This window comes from Mesoplodon densirostris, chromosome 5, assembly GCF_025265405.1.
Source record: "Mesoplodon densirostris isolate mMesDen1 chromosome 5, mMesDen1 primary haplotype, whole genome shotgun sequence".
Taxonomy (NCBI): Eukaryota; Metazoa; Chordata; class Mammalia; order Artiodactyla; family Ziphiidae; genus Mesoplodon; species Mesoplodon densirostris.
In genome coordinates, this window is record NC_082665.1 from 105,531,807 (window position 1) to 105,551,342 (window position 19,536).

At 44.4% G+C, this 19,536-nt stretch overlaps 1 protein-coding gene across 1 annotated transcript in view; it reads right to left on the minus strand.

Annotated features, from left to right (window-relative positions):
- The window catches only part of LAMP3 (lysosomal associated membrane protein 3), a 32,549-nt gene extending 16,485 nt beyond the window's left edge, over nucleotides 1-16,064 (minus strand). The window contains exons 1-4 of the mRNA XM_060100071.1: nucleotides 16,016-16,064; nucleotides 9,391-9,554; nucleotides 8,824-9,354; nucleotides 7,813-7,941 (exon numbers count right to left, since the gene is read on the minus strand). Coding sequence (XP_059956054.1) covers nucleotides 7,813-7,941; nucleotides 8,824-9,354; nucleotides 9,391-9,554; nucleotides 16,016-16,064 — 873 coding nt within the window. The remainder of the gene's footprint in view (nucleotides 1-7,812; nucleotides 7,942-8,823; nucleotides 9,355-9,390; nucleotides 9,555-16,015) is intronic.
- Nucleotides 16,065-19,536: the final 3,472 nt, after the last annotated feature.

Here is a 19,536-nt window from a genome sequence, read left to right on the forward strand (position 1 = left end):
TTTTAGCATAAGAGAGACCTGTATGTCAGGGCCCACAGTCACTGTTATAAAATCCCTGCCCCATCCTAAGGGCAGAGAGAATCCATTGAAGGGTTTTAAGCAGGGCTGTGATATGAGGGCTTTGTTTTTGGAAATTGCTTGGGCTGCAGCAAGAGATTGATTAAAGAGCAGCAGGAGAACAGTGATGGGGCCAGCTCTGAGCTCCATGGGATACCTCCTGAAGTCTTCCCTTTCCTGTGGCATCTCCTAGAGCTATCCTCGCTGTAAGGAATGGGTGCTTTGTATTTCTTTAATTGTTTTACAGTTTACTAAGTGCATTTTTCTGCCTTCTTTGATCCTCACAACCCCCTTGAGGCAGAATAAATGTTCTCAGCCCATTTTACAGCTTAGAACAAAGAGCTCAGAGGAGATAGGCCTCTACCTCTGATTCATATTGTTTGTAGGTGAGACAAAGCAAGATCTTGTCTAAGGGATCTTGCTCTACACTTTCTTCATGGGATGTGTGGTTATAGAGAAAAAATTTGTTGTGCAAGAACTTTCTTTCATATTCCCTGGAATATATTTGCCTATATATAATAATCTATAGGAAGCAAGACCAGCTACATAATTTGTGGACCTAGTTCAAAATAAAAATGCAAGATCAAAAATTATTAAGAATTCCAAGAGGGGAGGTAAAGCATTAAAGCAAGCATGGGCCCTCCCAGCTGCATGCCCTGACAGGAAGGGCTATTCCTGCTCTACCAGAACTGGTGCTTTATAGGGCTAATGCCTAAGGTGAGGCCTTCCAAAGCAGATGGCAGTGCTCATACTCACTGCAAGTTTATCTCATAATGTAACAGGACTGAGTCCGGAGCCTGTATCCAGGTTTCCTTCTGTTTTGACTGAGTGAAAATTAGCCAGACGTTGACTGGGACTGAGCTGCTGTCTATCTTCATGGTGAAGGAAGAGCATTTGTTAGGTGAACTTTTGTAAACAAGAGGTCAGTGGAATGTTTAGTTTCCTTGAGATTCCAAGTTTTACATAATGTATGCTGCTGATATCAAATGAGTCTTATTTAGACCATGGTACCCACTTTTTCTGTGGAGTTGTGTTAAAGAAAATAAAGTTGTCTTTTATTTAAACTAGAGCAAAGCATTTTTTTTTTAGACTCAGAAATTCAGAATTTGGCCTAATTTGAATGGTAACAGGGCTGAAGTTTATTCTACAGGAGGGGTTGGCAAGTTTTTTGCTGTAAAGAGCCATATGGTAAATATTTTAGGCTTTGTGGATCTCTGTAGCAACCACTCAACTCCACCATTCTAGCACAAAAGCAGCCACAGATGACACATATGCAAATAAGTGTGACCATATTCCAAAAGAACTTCATTTATGGACACTGAAATGTGAATTTATATGATTTCCTGTGTCACAGAATATTCTTTCTTTTTTTTTTCCAAGCATTAAAAAATGTAAAAGCCATTCTTAGCTTATAGACTGTACATTTTTTGGTGGCGGGCTGGATTTGGTTGGGGGTTGGGGGGGCATAGCTTGTTGACTCCTGGGCTACACCATCCATAAAGAACAAAGTTGCTGAGCAAATCAGTTGGTTATGAAATGTTATAAAGAGAGTGGTTAACCTCCTATTTGGGAGAATAAAGTGTTGCTAAGAATTTTTAAACACTATTTTAAAAATATGTCTCTGTTCCCATGTAACCTAGGTTAAGTTGTTGAATCTTGGTGAACATTGCAAAAATTTAATTTTTTTTCTTATTCAGTAGCAGAATGCGGACAATAGTAACAGGACTTACCTCTTAGGTTGATGTGAGTATTAAATGAAGCAATCATGTAAAAAACTTATCACAAAGTCTTTGCTCAAATTTTAACTAGTGTTGTTAACAACAGTAATAAAAAGATTTCCCCTCCCCAGTAAACCTCTCTCACTGAGCTCAAATGATAATTTTTAATCTATCTCCTAGAGCTCAGATCCACCACAAACAGAAAGAAAGATAGAACAAGCCAGTGAGCTGAGCTTAGCTAGCCCTATGGATTAAAGAACCAGGCTGAAACCTTAGCTCTCAGGGATGGGAATGGGGTGGATACAGAGGAGGGCAGTGGTGGGGAGGTTGAGAGCTTCAAGCAGGTGTCAGATTTAACCCAAAGCCCAAGGGAAATTACATGCCACACATTCTGCAATTTATAGTGCCTGCTTTCTCCTTTGACACCCACGGGGTTATTCTCTGCCAGGTGTTTTTCTCATCTGGGGTTGAGGTTGGAGAGTGACAAAAGGGGGCCAAGGACTCCTAATAGCTGAATATGGTACTTTAGCACTTATAGCATGTGCATGTGAAGGGACCATTTGCAGAAGTACCATTTCACTACTGAACCAATGGCTGCTGACAACGTGGCTCCTCACCGCCAGTGTCTAAAGAGAACTCTGCAATATCTCATCAAAAGGTCTTAATTCAAGGAACTTAAACACTCTCCTTAGCAAAGGACAGGGTCCAGAGCAAGCCAGCCAGTCAAGCCTGCCCAGGAATGCAGCTTGCCAATGACTGTGAGGCCCAGGGTCCTCTCCTCAACTTCTGCAAAATGTATCGTGGGAGTTTCACAGTCACAGATGTTCAGGATGTGGACATCAATCAGGCCTTTTTTGTTCAATGTTGTCGACTTCATCAAGAAACCTCTGCTCTGGAAACAGACTCACAGACTTAGAGAATGAACTCTAAGTGTGTTGGGGGGGTGGGAAGGATAGCTAGGGAGATTGGGATTAACATACACACACTACTATATTAAAAACGATCACAAACAAGGACCTACTATATAGCACAGGGAACTCTGCTCAATGTTATGTAACAACCTAGATGGGAAAAGAATTTGAAAAAGAATAGACACAGGTATATGTATAACTGAATCTCTTTGCTGTACACCTGAAACTAATATAACATTGTTAATCAACTATACTCCAATATAAAATAAAAAGTTAAAAAGGAAAGAAGGAAAGAAAGAAAGCAAGCTCTGAATGTCACAAAAAGAGGCCAAAGAGGCTATTTCCGTAGAGCTACTGGTCTACTTTTTGGCCACTTGCCCCAGAGTTCTCTGTGAAATTTAGATTCACTCCTTTATGGATTCATCTGCTAAAGATATACTATGTATAAAGTCAGGGCTGGGCACTAGAGAGAGGAATGTGAATAAGTCAAAGACTTGCCTTCAAGATGGCAAAATGTGTGGTAAGTGCATTTATGGAGGTTGGGGAATATATGGAGGGTCAGGAAACCAAGAGAAGAAAGTGTCCCAGTTTTATCTGGGATGGAGGTGGGGATTGGGGTGGGGAGACTTCACAGAGTGAAGATGAATTGATAATTCATCTCAAAGGATGAATGAGGGGTGGGAGGGGCATTCCAGGCAGAGGGAACCCCACAAGGGAAAACAGGGCAGGAAATGGTGCTGCACTCTTGGCAAGTTCTAAACAGCGCACTCTTGAGTGTGTTAACATTTGAACACTGATAACAGTTCTCAGGAGTCTATAAGCTAAGAGGGCTCCGAATGCCCCTGAAAGGCTCTGGAGAAACACCAGGTGGGTGGGCACTATTCGACTTCCAGACCTCGTCGACTGGCCAGCTCACTGCCTCGCCCTGGTGCTCCTCTCTCCTGGTGACTGATTTCTCCCAGGTCCCAGAGCCGGCGCTGGAGGCTTGCACTGCCCTTCCAACCAGGTGGATGAGAAAGGGATAGTGTGGAGAACAGAAACATAAACTCTACACAAAGTTACTGAAAGATGTTTTTAAAACAAACTATCCTTTAAAACAAGGAAGTTGTGGGGAGTAGGGGGAAAGGAGATATATTTATCTTGCAGCTGAAGGGTCTGAACAGCTTTCAGCACTGTCACCTTAATCAAATGAGACATTGACATGGAAATGATTTTCGTTCTTTAAAAAATGAAACTGAGAGAAATGAGACAGGAAACACACCTCTCCAGACGCTGTGCTCAGCACTTTCACATACGTCAGCCCAGTTCACCCTCACAATGGCCCAACAAAATAGGTCCTGGTTGGTCCCATCTTATAGTGGAGGAAACTAAGGCTCAGAGAGAGAGCTAGTGACTTGTCCATGGTCACACAGTAATAATACGGATAAGTTAAGTCTTGACTGACAACAACATCAAGTGACAGTTTAGGAGGCAAGTTTTTCTTTACGTTTCTGTCATTGGCAGTATTTCAATATTAAAAATGGAAAATTGGGGGCTTCCCTGGTGGTGCAGTGGTTGAGAGTCTGCCTGCCGATACAGGGAACACAGGTTCGTGCCCCGGTCCAGGAAGATCCCACATGCCGCGGAGCGGCTGGGCCCGTGAGCCATGGTCGCTGGGCCTGTGCGTCCAGAGCCTGTGCTCCGCAACAGGAGAGGCCACAACAGTGAGAGGCCTGCGTACCGCAAAAAAAAAAAAAAAAAAAAAAAAAAAGACAAATTATTGTACATGATTTGAAACCTAAAACTATAGCCTATATTTCTTTTATTTCTCCCATTATGTCTAGCTCAGTGTTGGCGACAAAGTAGGTGCTCAGTAAATTCTTATTGGTAAATTGGCTGACAAATCAGTCTTGCTAATCAGCATCCACTTATCATTCTACAACTTGGTTCTCTTTATAACATCTATAATGTTATAACTAACATGTATTCCTATTTTCTAAGGCTCTCTTTTTCCTCTAGAGCACTGGTTCTCAACCGAGGGTGATTTTGCCCCTCAGGGGACATTTAGCAATGTCTGGAGACATTTTGGGTTGTCACAGCTGAGGTTGGGTGTTGCTACTGACATCTGGTAGGCAGCAGCCAGGGATGCTGCTCAACATCCCACAAGGCTCAGGACAGCCCCTGCCACAAAGACTTATCTGTTTAAACCCAAGTGTTAATACTGTTGCTGTTGAGAAGCACTGGTGTAGAAGGTAGCAACATGTGAAAAGTGGTTGACTGAATTGTTGAGCCCACTTCTCTTGTGGAAGAATCTAGACATCTTTCCTGCCTAAATGCATTTCACATAGTTCCCCGTTAGGGCAGAAGGCACAGTGCCGGGATCCACAGGCCAAAGCGGGCCTACAGCTGTGTTTTGTTTTGTTTGACCAATGGAGTGTTCAAATGTCTAAAAATGTGTTGCCAACACTAAAAAGTCATGTGCTTTCAGAAAAAGATTGGGATTTCTACCTTCTCTTGAACAATAAGGGTTGACAAACACTGGTCTCTTATTACCACCTGATAGAGGTGATGTGTAAATATTTAATGGGCACAGCAGGGCAGTGGCCATGCAGGACACCCCACCATCCAGAATGAACACCTACCATAAAGGACAGTGACAGTCCCCAGGGCTAGATGCCAGCCCCACCACCAACCCTGCCAGCTGGAGCTGAGGAGTGGCTGGTAGGGAGGATGGGCACTACCAACCCCTCCCTCTTGTCCCGTCACTACTGAGGCTGCCGCTTTTCACCTCACACTTACTCTAACACTTTTCTTATGCAGATTTAATGGGGAAATAAAGTCTTCCCCAAAGGTGTCAAAATAAAAAATAAGGCCTGCCTGTTTCAAGGAAAAAGACATTTTTACTTTTTCACTACGTCACTCATTAAGTTCTATGCTTAGCCCCTGTAATCTTTGGATTTGTGGCCACTGCTCTGGCTTAAACAACCTCTCTTTTAAAATGCATAAATTCCCCAGAAGGGCTAAGGCTGGTGGGAACTTTTACTTTCTATGAGCCTTTTTGCTTTCTCTTGGGGCATAGCTAAGGTTGCCTGCTCCAGGTTTTGGTGCTGGCAGTGGAATGAATCAGGTGAGTTTGGTTGGTGAGACTCAGGCAAAGCAGCTGTTGCAACACCTGGGGCCGTGGACTGAGAGCGGCTCACCTTGCTCCTTCCCGAAGGTGTCGGGGGCAGGGAGCCCTGCTGGTCCTTCCAGCTCTACTGGACACTTATTTCCTGTCCACCCTCTGGAGGCACAGAGGATTTCCAGAACGGCTGGGATTCGGCACTTGGGTGGAGCTTGGTCAAACAGAGCCCAGCCTGAAGGCATCGTTCCAGGAGACGGAGGAAAGGAGCAAAGAAAGACATCGAAAGGTGCCAAGACACTCCTGCCTGCAGTTCTGCCTACAGCCTGGCAGCAGTGGCCACTGTGTGCCCCACACAGACACTGGAGGTTCCTGACGCCTTTCTGTAGGCAATTATTCACAGGGCCAGTGGGCTGGGTGGGATCAAGCCCTAGACTAAAGCATAAATGCTTATGCCTATCCTCTGCCATTTTGCCAAAGTGACTTTCAAAAAATCCCTGACACCTTTTTAGATTAACTTCAGTTGTGCAGGAATAGAGCGTTTATTCTGCCCTGAATGTTCTTCTGGTGAAGGACTATGCTTGTTTCCGTTTGGTACTGAAAGGAAACCACCAACTTCTCAGGGGCATTTCTACCTTAAGGAGAAAAGTATCCTGAGAAGGATAAAGCCTATGAGACCAGGAAGCTCAGTTCAGTGTTCTGTGACGACCTAGATGGGATGGGATGGGGGTGTGGGGTGGGAGGGAGGTCCAAGAGGGAGGGGATATAGGTATACATATAGCTGATTCACTTCACTGTACAGCAGAAACTAACACAACATTGTAAAGCAATTATACCCCAGTTAAAAAAAAAAAAAGCTTATGAGACCAAGTCAATAACATTAACAATAACAATAACAATAACTCCATGCAATAAAGACCATTGCATGTACCACGCACTGTGCTAGATGGTTTACATATACCATTTCTAATTCTCCCAAGGGTCCCACTAAGTAGCTATAACTAGTTCCTTTTTGTAGATGAGGAAACATGCCCCAACTAGTCCAAGGTCATGCAGCTAGTAAGTATTATAACTGTGAGTCAATCTTGATTTGTCTGATCCCAAAGTCTGTGCTCATTGCTCTCCAAGATCTGCTAACCAAGACCCTCTAACTTCAGGGGTCACGTTAGACAGGTAAGAAGGAGGCCCACACCGAGTCCCAGCTGCAAGGGTCCTCTTGACTTATTTGAAAGACACTTTGGGCCAAGCAGGGGCAAGCCTCCTTTGAGAGGGGGTTGACCATCACTGTGTTCCCAAGACATTTGTCCTTTTCGGTCACTGTAATCACAGCTACTGGCTATTGAGCATCCACTTTCCATGTATTCAACAAAGCTCTTTACAGGAGTGATCTTTCATTCTTTTCCCCATTTTTCAAATGATAAACAAACAAATAAACAAACCTCAAACAGATTAAGTTGCCTGCCTGATGTCAAAAGGAGAACAAGTGACAGAGTCAAATTTGTAGCCAAGACTCTGATCTCATGACCATGCTTTTCCACTCTACTCAGTTGCCTACCCCCTTCCAGGATATGGCCTGGAAAACCCAGCCCCTGGTTAGTCCCTGAATTTTGCCTTCTGTGGTTGGAAAGAACCTATTGTGACATTTGACTTTGGTCTCAGAGTAATCCTGTTTCTTTTTGCCCACTAGGTATTTCTATGGGTCTGTTCATCGGTACAGCTTCCTCCTTGGGGTGGTTTGCAAATGGCACTTCGGCCAGGTTCCCAAAGGCCACATCTCTCCCAAGAGGCATCAGAGCCCTTCTTGGGCTGCACAGAGGAGGCTGAAGAGGGAAGAAAGCAAACAGAAGATGTCGACACTTGCCTCCTCTCCATCTCCATGACCCTCATTCTTATCAGAGAATATCTCAAAAGGCTCTGAGGTCTGTTTCCCCTGGAACTTAAAGTGTGGGATTGCACCACCGGGCCCCAGGGTGAGGGACAGGGAAAGCGATGCTAGAGCAGGTTAGTGTAAGGAGTCCAGCCTCACCTTGGTAAATGTCAGATTCACAAATCCGCCCTGGAAATTCAAGAGAAGGTTGGATTTTCGGAAGCCACAGTTCCCAGAGGATTGGGTTGCATTGGGGTCGATGTTGAAGTATTTCTGAGGTGAAAAAACCTAAACCAAATAAAATAGATTGGCTCAATGGAATGTCGAAGAAAACTCTAGCCGGGAGACCAGAAGCACAGGCTGGTAATTGAGCCTGAAACTCCAGGCTAGTGGGTGTTCACTGGAGAATTTCAAAGTCCCTGGAAGACACCTCTCATTTCCAAACTGTTATGTTTAAAAGATTTTTTTTTAAAGAAGGAGTGCTCTCACAGAGAGGAGTTCCTTGATAGATAATTCATGGCAGGTATATTCTTGAAAAACCGTGTAGAATTTAATTTTTGTTCAAGCAAACATGTTGGGCGCTACAGGAAAGGTTTTGCTATCTAATGTACTTCTGTTTCAAATAAAAACCAAATGTGGAAGTTTTACTTGAAATCATAAAAACTGTGCAAAAAAAAGGAAGAATTTTTATAGTGATTCTTTCAGTAAATCAAATAATCTAAGCCCCACTCCCACCCCCTCCAATCTTCTCATTAACCTGGATTTTTCATATTAATGTCACAGCTGGCTGGAACCACAAAGACCGTCTAATGCAAACCTCTCATTTCACAGGAAAGTTGCTGAGGCTTGGGAGTCATCCAGAGGAGCAGGGCCAGGCTGGGGTCAATGTTGGCCACACCCAACACTCTGCCCATGGTGGCTAAAAGTGGAGGGTGTGCATATTTAAAATTTTGGTGTGTGCCTTTCTTCATTCATACAGTCGCTATCAGTGTCTATTTTTGTATGTGTTCTAAAACAGATCCACCTCGTAATGGAGCACCTTGGAGAAAGAGGAGCCCGCAGATACCTATTTCATTCCAAGATACAGGATGCAGGGGAACGTTCATTTTCAGCAAGGCACTCCCCACTCAAACTTTTTGAAGCAGTGCTATAGTCCTGTGCCGGACTTACCGACTCCGTGTCTTGAACCGTCAGCTCTATCCCCATCTCTGCTTTGATACAGAGCTTGCTTCCGTTCAGAACTTGATAAATTCCAGTCTTGGCTGATGATGGCTGGGGTGCGAGGGTGGGCCTGGGAGCTATGGTGGCAGGCGAGGCTCTGTGGGTTGTGCTGGTGGGCCCTGGGGTGTGGGTGAGTTGAGTAGGCTTCTGACTGGTTGTGCTGTTGTGTGGTGTGGTGGACAATGTTGCTGGAAGGGTGGTCTGGTTACTGGGTTGGGTGGCTTTCTCAGTTGTGTGGCCGAAAGTCGACAGCCTGGCTCCAGTTCTGTGGGCTGGCGGGGTGACGGTGGATGGTGGTGGACTGGGACCTGTGCTGGGGCTGATTGTAGCCTCAGTGACTGGAGCAGCCGTGTGTGACTTGTTGGGTGTGGCCAGGGCTGTGACTAGGGTGTGGGCTGTCGGGCTGGTGGAGGGTGTGCTGTCTGCAGTTACCAGGGAAGTTGTTGCTAGAATTTTTATGGTTGTGTGTGTGGTTAGGGTCTCAGAGGTGGATGTTGTGACAGCTATCTGAGAGGCGACATGCCCATCTGTTGACCTTGCTGCTAAAGTTTTCTGAGGCACACGGTTCGTTGGCTGCAGGAGAGAAGGTTTTGCTGTGGCCTGTACTGTTGCAGGTGGAGAATAGCCTGTGATTTCCGGAAATGCTTTTGCTCTCATATGACTGCCATAATGCAAAATCACTGCAAATTAGGAAACAAAAATGTTAATACACCAACCAATGGCTCACATGAGTGAAGCCCTCCCCCACTCCCACTTTAAGGTTTCTTCATTAAAAATTAACATGTGTTTTTCAGATTTGGGGGAAATTTACAAGGAAATAACAGTGAAGTGAAGGTCACTCAAAATTCTACCACAAGGCCACAATTTTTTTTTTTTTTTTTTTTGCAGTACGCGGGCCTCTCACTGTTGTGGCCTCTCCCGTTGCGGAGCACAGGCTCCAGACGCGCAGGCTCAGCGGCCATGGCTCACGGGCCCAGCCGCTCCGCAGCATGTGGGATCTTCCCGGACCGGGGCATGAACCTGTGTCCCCTGCATCGGCAGGCGGACTTCCAACCACTGCACCACCAGGGAAGCCCCACACAAGGCCACAATTTAACGTTTTGGTTGCACCCATGTTTTTACCGGGTTGTGAGCATACTGGAGATATTCTTCCCCTTTCTCTGTGTGGGGTGTGGTACTATCACCCCAGCGAGCGTGCTCAGCTAGATGTCTAAGTGCCAATGTCTCTTCATTTTCCATCTTCAAATGTGAATCCAGACAGTTCCTGGGTAGAGTGTGCTCCTGGGTAGGGTGCTGCTGTGATGACCTGACAGAGCTGGGGCAGCATGAATAACAGTAATAAAGATTTACACAGACTTATATAGTTTTCAGAGAATCATGTAATCCCAGGTTCGAAAGGGACCTTAAAGATTATCTAGTACAAACCCTAATCTGATGTGTGAATTGTACTGTTGGATATTTGCCATGTGTTCTGCCAATCTATGCACAATTAGGTCCAATGACAAGAGATTCAGTTCCCTTCCATTTTTTATTTCACCATCAGTTTTCTTTTCTTTTAATAAATGTATTTATTTATTGCTACATTGGGTCTTTGTTGCTGTGTGCGGGCTTTCTCTAGTTGCGGCGAGCAGGGGCTACTCTTCCTTGTGGTGCGCGGGCTTCTCGTTGTGGTGGCTTCTCTTGTTGTGGAGCACAGGCTCTAGGTGCTTGGGCTTCAGTAGTTGTGGTGTATGAGCTCAGTACTTGTGGCTCACGGGCTCTAGAGCGCAGGCTCAGTAGTTGTGGCGCATAGGCTTAGTTGCTCCGTGGCATGTGGGATCTTCCTGGACCAGGGATCGAACCCATGTCCCCTGCATTGGCAAGCGGATTCTTAACCACTGAGCCACCAGGGAAGCCCTGCCATCAGTTTTCAAAATGTACTCCAGTTTCTGTCATTCCCTTACTTAACCTTTAGAGTGGCGCAGACTTTTCCAACTAAGGAATTAAATTAATCCATAAGTGCTCTGATACATCTGGTGTGCCATCCTTCATGGTTTGGCTTAAATGTCAGCTCCTCAAAGAGTCTTCCCCATCCTCCCCACATGAAACAGCTCCCCATCCCCACAATTCTCCATCACAGTATTATATTCATTGCCTTCACTGCACTAATCATAGCTTGTAATTATATAAGGGAATGGTATTCAAATATTTAACAATAAGCCTGTCCAGACAGTGTGTACCAGCAGAATATCAGCCCTGATTATATGTTTATTTATTAATTGTGCCTCTCTCCCACTAGATGAAAAGCAACCTCAAGGTGGGAACTGTGGGTAATTTTTTTCAACACCAGTGCCTGTGCATAGAAGGTATTCAGTGGATACGGAATGAATGAATAAATAATTGAATGTGTAAATGGTGGTTATAGCATTGTAGACCTCCTAGGGTTATTAACAGGTTCAAACAAGGTGGTTTGAGTGAAAGCCTTCCTGGACTATTAAGCATACCTAGAGTATGTATTATTGTCATAGGTTCTCTCCTGGGCCATCCCTTCAGGGCCGAAGGCCTCTGAATCTTTTTCAACCAGAATAGTTCTATCCTTGTCTCCTTCCAAGCACAGAGCAAGCCAGAAAGTAGACAACTGCAGATGATGTCCCTTGGGAGCTTATGATCAGGTACACTGAGAGATGGCACTGTCTCTTCAATGCTATGGTTTCACTGTGTTTACGCATTGTATTTTCACTCATTGGAGTTGTTACTGCCCGGTGCTGGGCAGTGACTTGGAAAAACATGGGGAAAAGGGAAAGATCACTCTATGCTGGTGTTTATAGAGTCCTGAATTTCATATCTAATTAAAGTCATCCATAAACACCTTTACTATCTCTTCCTTTCATCCAATACATTTCTAGGTGGGTACTTTCCCCATAGCAATAAAAATGCCAAGTTACTGAACACTTACTACATGGCAGGCCTCAGGTCAAGGGTCTTCTTTCACCAGCTCTTCTCAAAAACTCTCTGACGGGTACTAATCTTTATCTGTCTTTCAGATGAGGAAACTCAGGTTTAGAAAATTCTATTAACTTGACCATAATCACACAACTAGTAAATTTTGAAGCTGAGACTCAAGCCCCTGTCTGAACCAAAGCCTGCCCTTGGATCTGGGCATGGGGGGAGGTGGTGCATGTCACTGGGAAGAATGGTAAGAGAAGAGACAAAAGCAGAGGAGAGACGAGTAGGGTGCCCCTCCAGTGACCCCAGTTCACTAAACCCTCATAATGGTGGTCCTCAGTGAGTCTTTCAAAGGCCCACATGCTAAAACAGTGATTATTTTCCAGAAGAAAAGGCTAACTTTAAGCCCAGTAGTAACACTTATAAATTATTTCTGCACAGCTGGTTTGCAAAATGGGAAAGACAAAAGTATCAGTTCAAAATGCCTTTGATAACCTTTAAAGAAAACATTATTAATGACATTAAGTTACTTGAGACTATTACTAAAGAGTCTTTTCTTGTATCTAAAATGTTTACTTGGACAATTGAAATGTATGATATTTGAGAGTTGCAGATTTTATGGGCTATAGATTTACTTTACAAATCTTTGTAAAATCATACGTGGAATCTTTATGCCTATACTGTAGAGCTTGGAACAAGATTTTTCCTTTCAAGATTGTTATGAAGGTTGACAGTTGTGGAAGATTTATTTGCATAATTCATTTGGGCTGAACCTGAGTTGCTGTTTCCTGGGTCAAGAACCCAACGGGAACCCAGTTAGGGTCATAGTATTACTATGAAGAAATAGAATTCACTCCCAGATGTGGTATCTAGGAATATCCTGTAGTAAAAAGCAAAGATTGCTGCAGAGAACTCTGGGAGACTGGGAACCACCTGACTTTTGTTCTCCTGGAAGATTAGATCCTTGATAAAATCCCACTGTGTACAGCTTATGCTTATGAACTAAAGCAAATCTCAACTGAGTAGAATTTCCTCAACTGAGTAGCACACCCTTTCAAAGGGTGAGCCGTCCTCATAATGCAATTAGAACTCCTCTCTCAGCAGTGATGAATGAACTCAAGTAAGGGAAAAAAGCACATTGGCCATTCATGAATGCACAGCACCCCAAACAGGACAAGAAGACTCATGGTACACTGTCAAGTGTGCTTCGTATATAGGTCTTTGTGAGGTGCCTGGAGGTGATGGTGTCTCCATATGGTATGTGACCTTGTGACAGACAGGAGCCTGGGCTGGTAGGTGGCAGGACCAAAAGTGACTGAAAGTAACAGAGTGTGTTACAATTAAACAAGTCTGGGGAATATTGTTCTAATATTCTTCTCCTTCTCCACTCTGGTCCCTCCCTTCCTCTCCTCATCTCCCTGTAGGAGTGTGGGGTATAAAAGATGGGCAGGCAGTTAGATGTAAAGTTGACAGAGGTAGCTATGCTGTGCATTGAAATACATCCCAGAAAGTTCGTATGTTTGTTAGGTACTCAATGGAAACAATGCTCTGAAAAATACTCTGTTTTACAAAATTTTTGTTTATGACCACACATATATGACCAATCTTGGTCAAAATTGGGTCATAGCTTTTAAATGGGATCTTTGGCCTAGAGGTTTAGTCAAGTTCACTGGTCTGTCTGAAAACCACAAAGAGGGCAGTGGGCAGAAGCAAGGGCAGAGGGCATAGCTCAGATTCTCTCAGTTCTCCTTCTACTCTGAAGACACAGCCTGAAGTCCACACACTGATTTGAGAAGCTCCCACTCCCAGAACCTCAGCATCTCCTCTCCAGGATTCAAGAGACTCAGCAAATGAGTACCCCAGAGCCTTAACCCCTTGTTTGTATTCCTCTAGACGGTGAACTGCAGGAAGGGGCGTGAGAAGGTTTTGGTTTCCCTACAACTCGCAGGAGGAATGAGAGATAACCCATCGGCCAGGCCCTGGGAAAGCCAGTGACCACACAAGGACTGTGTCTTTAGATATTTCCCAGACAGTCGGGCCTTCCCAGAGAGGCTTAGTTTGGTTTCCCCGCCACACCCAATTCAGCAGATACAAAGGCGCCTCCTCTGAGCCAAGCTCCAGGCCAGGCTCTGAGGTTAGGTCTTTGTTCTCAGGGGCGCAAAGCCTTGTGAGGCAGACACAGAAGTGGACTACACTCCTCAGTGTGACAGGTGTTATTATTATTATTACTATTTTAATAGATTTATTTATTTATTTATTTTTGGCTGCATTGGGTCTTTGTTGCTGTGTGCAGGTTTTCTCTAGTTGCGGTGAGCAAGGCCACTCTTTGTTGCGGTGCGCGGGCTTCTCATTGCGGTGGTTTCTCTTGTTGCGGAGCACGGTCTCTAGGCATGGACTTCAATAGTTGTGGCACGTGGGCTCAGTAGTTGTGGTACACGGCCTCAGTAGTTGTGGCTCATGGGCTCTAGAGCTCAGGTTCAGTAGTTGTGGCTCATGGGCTTACTTGCTCTGCAGCATGTGGGATCTTCCCGGACCAGGGCTTGAACCCTGAACCCCTGCACTGGCAGGCGGATTCTCAACCACTGTGCCACCAGGGGAGCCCAGGTGTTATTATTGAAGCAGGCCCCGAGTGCCATGGGGTGAGGTGGGGAATCCATCACAAGGAGAAATTCTTCAGGCAGACAGACAGACCTGGTCTGAATTCCTCTGGACTTGTTTTCACTCGAGACAGAAACAAACACTTGTCTTGTTTAATTCACTATTTGGCGCTAGTCTCTTATGTGCAGCTGAACCTAAACTTAACTGATACAAACTTAAATCTCCTCATTTTATGGGTTTCGAATTTGAGATCAGGGAAGCAAAGTGACTGGATAAAGATTACATAGTTAGCTTACCTAAAAGCTATGTCTCTCCAAGCAAAATGTCGAATGGTTTTTGCTCACATGCAATTCAACAAGTATTTCTTGAACATATGCATGCAGAAGTGTAGTGCAGAAGTGCAGAGCATGGACCCCGAAGCTGAACTTCCTGGGTGCAAATCTCAGGGCTGCCATTTGTTAGCTGAGCGCCCACGTTCACCTCTCAGAATGTACGGCTCAGAGACGAAAGGGCAACGTGGGCATTTCCTTTCCACCTGCCTGTGCATTTATCACACGTTCATTGCCCTCCTGAATCCACCAGTCGTCTGCCAGCCATTGAATTGGCGCCCACAGACAGATCACTGAGGGTTACTGCTACATTGAGATCTTCTGCTTTTTTATTGGCTTGCTCTGCTAAATATAATGATTACTTTTCATTTTGTCTCCAAAAGAATGTGAAACTCTAATTCTGAACGTGTGGCACAAAGAAAAACAGCCTGGATTAGGGGAACTGGTCTGACCTTTCACCCAACTTTCATGACAATTCATGTTACACTCAAGTGCAGCTGTGTCTCCCATTTGAGCATGTTAGTGAGGCCATGTGGACAGAGTTAGTTCCCTCACATGTTCAAGTCAGTGGTAGTAGAAGGCATTGTGAATCAACCAGCAAACTTGGTAAAGCACATAAGAGGACTCAACGTCCTAGGGAGAAAATATTCTTGGTGAAAGCAGGGGGCACAGACATAAAAGAATCATTAAAATCTCAGCTTCCCAGACAGTCTCTTTGATCTGACCTATACTGGTAATGAAACAAGAAATCTTTGATGCCCTGGCTTACATCTTTCTGAGATGGCACAGTTTGTCAGACCACATCTCGTTGATCTTCACAACTCAATGTTACACAATATACACATAGCGCTCCATTTAAGAAAAGCAGAAAAAGAAAGGCATAACATGATTTCCCCAGGCTCTTGGCAAGAGCCCCATTTCTAAGCCCTGGCTCAGTTCTCCATCTCTTAAATTGAAGAGATTTGTACAAACTCTCCCTAATCAGGTGCCTAGAGACCATTTGGGAACCAGGGGCAGTGTCACTGTCTTCCAGGGTTGACACCTCCTCTGCCTGACTCATGGAAAACAAGTCCAAACTGTGAAAGCCTCTGGAAAAAAAAAATGAAGGCGTGCTCCACATGTAAGGTAATAAAGAGGCATTCCCAAGTCAAATACCCACAGTAGCTGAAGCCACTACAGCTATCTCCAATCTGTCCTGTCCCACCTTGGTCACTGGCACTAGAATGCATTTACATTTAATAGGACCGGATGCAGCAGGGTCACCATGGAAAGTCATGTGTGTCACTCACCGGCCAGGGACACGAAGAGCACCACCACTGCAGAGAGCTGCCAGGACATGACTGGGGAACCAGGGAGCATCGCTGCCTCGCCGAGGGGCTGCTAGGCTCAGCGCTCAGCACGGCTGGGTCTTCCGAATGGTGCAAGGCTAATTCCAGGGCAGGCTCTGGCAACAAAGTAGACACCTCTTTCTGCCCCTTATTACTTGTGTCAGAGAAAACAAAGTCACCTGAGTTATGAGAAGTAACTGAAAGCCCCTCCCAAGTGGTGCGCTGAGCGGGGAGGGAAACCACAAGTGGCTTTTGTGTGAAGGCAGGCACTTTCATCTCTGCCTTTAGTGTTTGTGAGCGACGGGATGGGGGATGGGGCATGTCCCCCAGCCAAGGTGAAGGGCATCTGAGATCATTTTCCACAAGAGGTGGTGGATCTGTGGCAGTGCCTGCTTCTTTCTCTCATAAGTTGGGTCTCCATTTTTCTCTAAGATCTTGAGTGCATTTCTGTAAACCCAGAGACCCTTCTCAGCCAGGAGAAAACCAGTCCCTCAGTCCTGAGGGTGAGCAGGTGTCAAAACTCCATGGGTAGAGTGCTGTCTGTCTCTGTGTGTTTTCACAAGAAGTCTGAGGCAGCCCTGTTCTCTGCTCAAGGCAGCCTTACCTGGGAACTTCACCTTGTGGGGAGAGGGGAGTGTGAGCTTAGGAATCAGGGAGATCTGGGTTTGAATCTGGCCCTGCCAACTCACCGGCTGTATGACCTTGGGTAACCGCTCTGAGCCTCGGTTTCTTCTGTTGTATAACAGGGATAATAATGACTACTCCCAGGTGGTTTTCCTGGAACACAAATAATATTGAATATCTTCAAAAGGCAACCTTTTCATGTCTTATCTCCTTCCTCTATTAATTAGACAAAACAATGTTGGTCTCTCTCCCAGAGCTGTGAGTCCTGGTGGGGAACACACATATAGGCAGTTTATCAGGATACCCTCCTGATTACTAGGTTTAGGGCTTTTATTTTAGTCTCAAACCATTTCCTGAAAAACAACTTTGGCAACTATTTTATCTTACTATGTTGCTGAATCAAGCAAATTTACCAAAGCAAGGGGTGTGTTTCCAAATTGAATTTTTATGGTGGAAGGTGAAGATTAATTTGTGTCAGGTGACCTAATTTCAGCTACTTGCTATCTAGAATTCTGGGCTTTAAGTCAATTTATTCAACAGACAATAATTAAGCAGATACTCTGTGCCAGACACTCTTCTTATTCCATTTAAGCCCCACAGCCACTCTATGTGGGCAGTATAGTATTATTGTTGTCCCATTTCACAGATGGGGACACTGAGCACAGAGAGGTCAAGTGACTTGCCCAGAATCCCTTGGATAATAAATGAAGAAGCTGGGCTATGAATCCAGTCTGGCTTGAAAGTCTAGGATTTTAAGCACTATGCTGTACTACGGCTGAAGAGGGGCTCTGGACTAGAATATAATATATGCTTTCAAGTTGCTTACTGCCTCGTTGAGAAACAACATTTACTGATATAAATAGCTAGAGAGTGACTGATCAATTATTTGCTACTTAGAAACACACTGGATGAGGAAAGGAATAGTCAGAGATGACTTTGTAGGGGTTGAACCTTGGAGAGACTAAAGGTCATAGAGGATCTGGGTAGTTGGAGAATAGTAATAATAACAATAATAGCAGTAATAATGGTTTCCATATAAGGAATCCCTATTATGTGCCTGACACTGTGTAATGCATATGGCACCTCTACAGGGTAGATTTTTTTAATCCCCACTTTACTGATGTGGAAAATGAACCACCCAGCATCACATAACAGGCTAAAATTTGCATCATGGCTTGTCTGGCCCTGAAGACTGTGCCCTTTCTGCTGGCCATGGGAGCAAAATCTCTTGAGTGGTGACTGGAGGGGACTGGGGAGTTATTTTCTTAGTGGTTGCCCTGAAGATTACTGTACATCTCAGTCTATAGCAATCTAATTCAGATTAATACTATCTTAACTTCAATAGTATATAAAAACTTTGCTTCTATTTATTTCCATTGTCTCCCCTTCCTTTTTGCTGTTATTGCCATATAACTTACATCTTTATTCATTGTATACCCACCATCATGGGTTTATAATGATTGCTTTATGAAGTTGTCTTTTATATCAGATAAGAGAAAAAGAAATTACAAACAATGTTATAGAGGAAATGTTTGTGTTCCCTCAAAATTCATATACAGAGGGCTTCCCTGGTGGCACAGTGGTTAAGAATCCGCCTGTCAATGCAGGCGACACGGGTTCAAACCCTGGCCTGGGAAGATCCCACATGCCGCAGAGCAACTAAGCCCATGTGCCATAACTACCAAGCCTGCACTCTAGAGCCTGCAAGCCACAACTACTGAGCCCACATGCCACATCTACTGAAGCCCATGCACCTAAAGCCCCTGCTCCGCAACAATAGAAGCCACCACAATGGGAAGCCCGCACACTGCAACGAAGAGCAGCCCCTGCTCGCCGCAACTAGAGAAAGCCGCGCGCAGCAACGAAGAACCAAAGCAGCCAAGAATAAATAAATAAAATAAATAAATAAATAAAAAATTCATATACAGAAGCTCTAATGTGGTGGTATTTGAAGGTGGGGACTTTGGGAGGTAATTAGATTATGAGGGTGGAGCCCTCATGATGGGATTAGTGCCCTTATAGGAAGAGGAAGAGAGCTAGTTCTCTCTCTGCTCACCACCACGTAAGGATATAGTGAGAAAGCAGCTGTCTACAAGCCAGGAAGTTGGCCTTCACCAGAATGCCACCATGCTGGCACCCTGATCTCAGACTTCCCAGTGTCCAAACTTGTGAGAAATAAATCTGTTGTTTAAGTCATTCAGTCTGTGGTGATTTGTTACAGTAGCCAGAGCTGACTATGACAAACAAAAAAATATATTTATAATGTCTTCTATATTTACCTATGTAGTTACATTTATTGGTGCTCTTTATTTCTTCATGTGGATTTGAGTTACTGTCTAGTAACCTTTCACTTCTGAAGGACTCCTTTTAGCATTTCTTGTAGGGAAGGTTTGTTAGTGACAAATTATCTCGGTTGTTGTTTATCTGGAATGTCTTAACTTCTCCTTCAGTTTTGAAGGACAGTTTTGTGGATATAGAATTCTTAATTGACAGTCTTTTTCCTTTCAGCACTTTAATATATCATCTCACTGCCTTCTGGCCTTGATGGTTTCTGATGAGAAAGCTCTTATTGAGAATTCCATATGATTTGAGATGTGGATTAGCTCATTGCTGAAAAAATTATCCTTTCTTCACTCTATTGCTTTTGTACCTTTGTTGAATATCAGTTGTCCACATGTATATGGGTCTATCCTGTTCCACTGATATAATTTTCTATCTTTATGTCAAGATCAAATTGCCTTGATTGCTGTAACTTTACAATAAACCTTGAAATCAGGTATTATTAGCCCTCCAACTTTGTTCTTCAACATTCTTTTAGCTTCTCCCTTTCCATTCCCTAATTCCCTTTCTTATGCTTT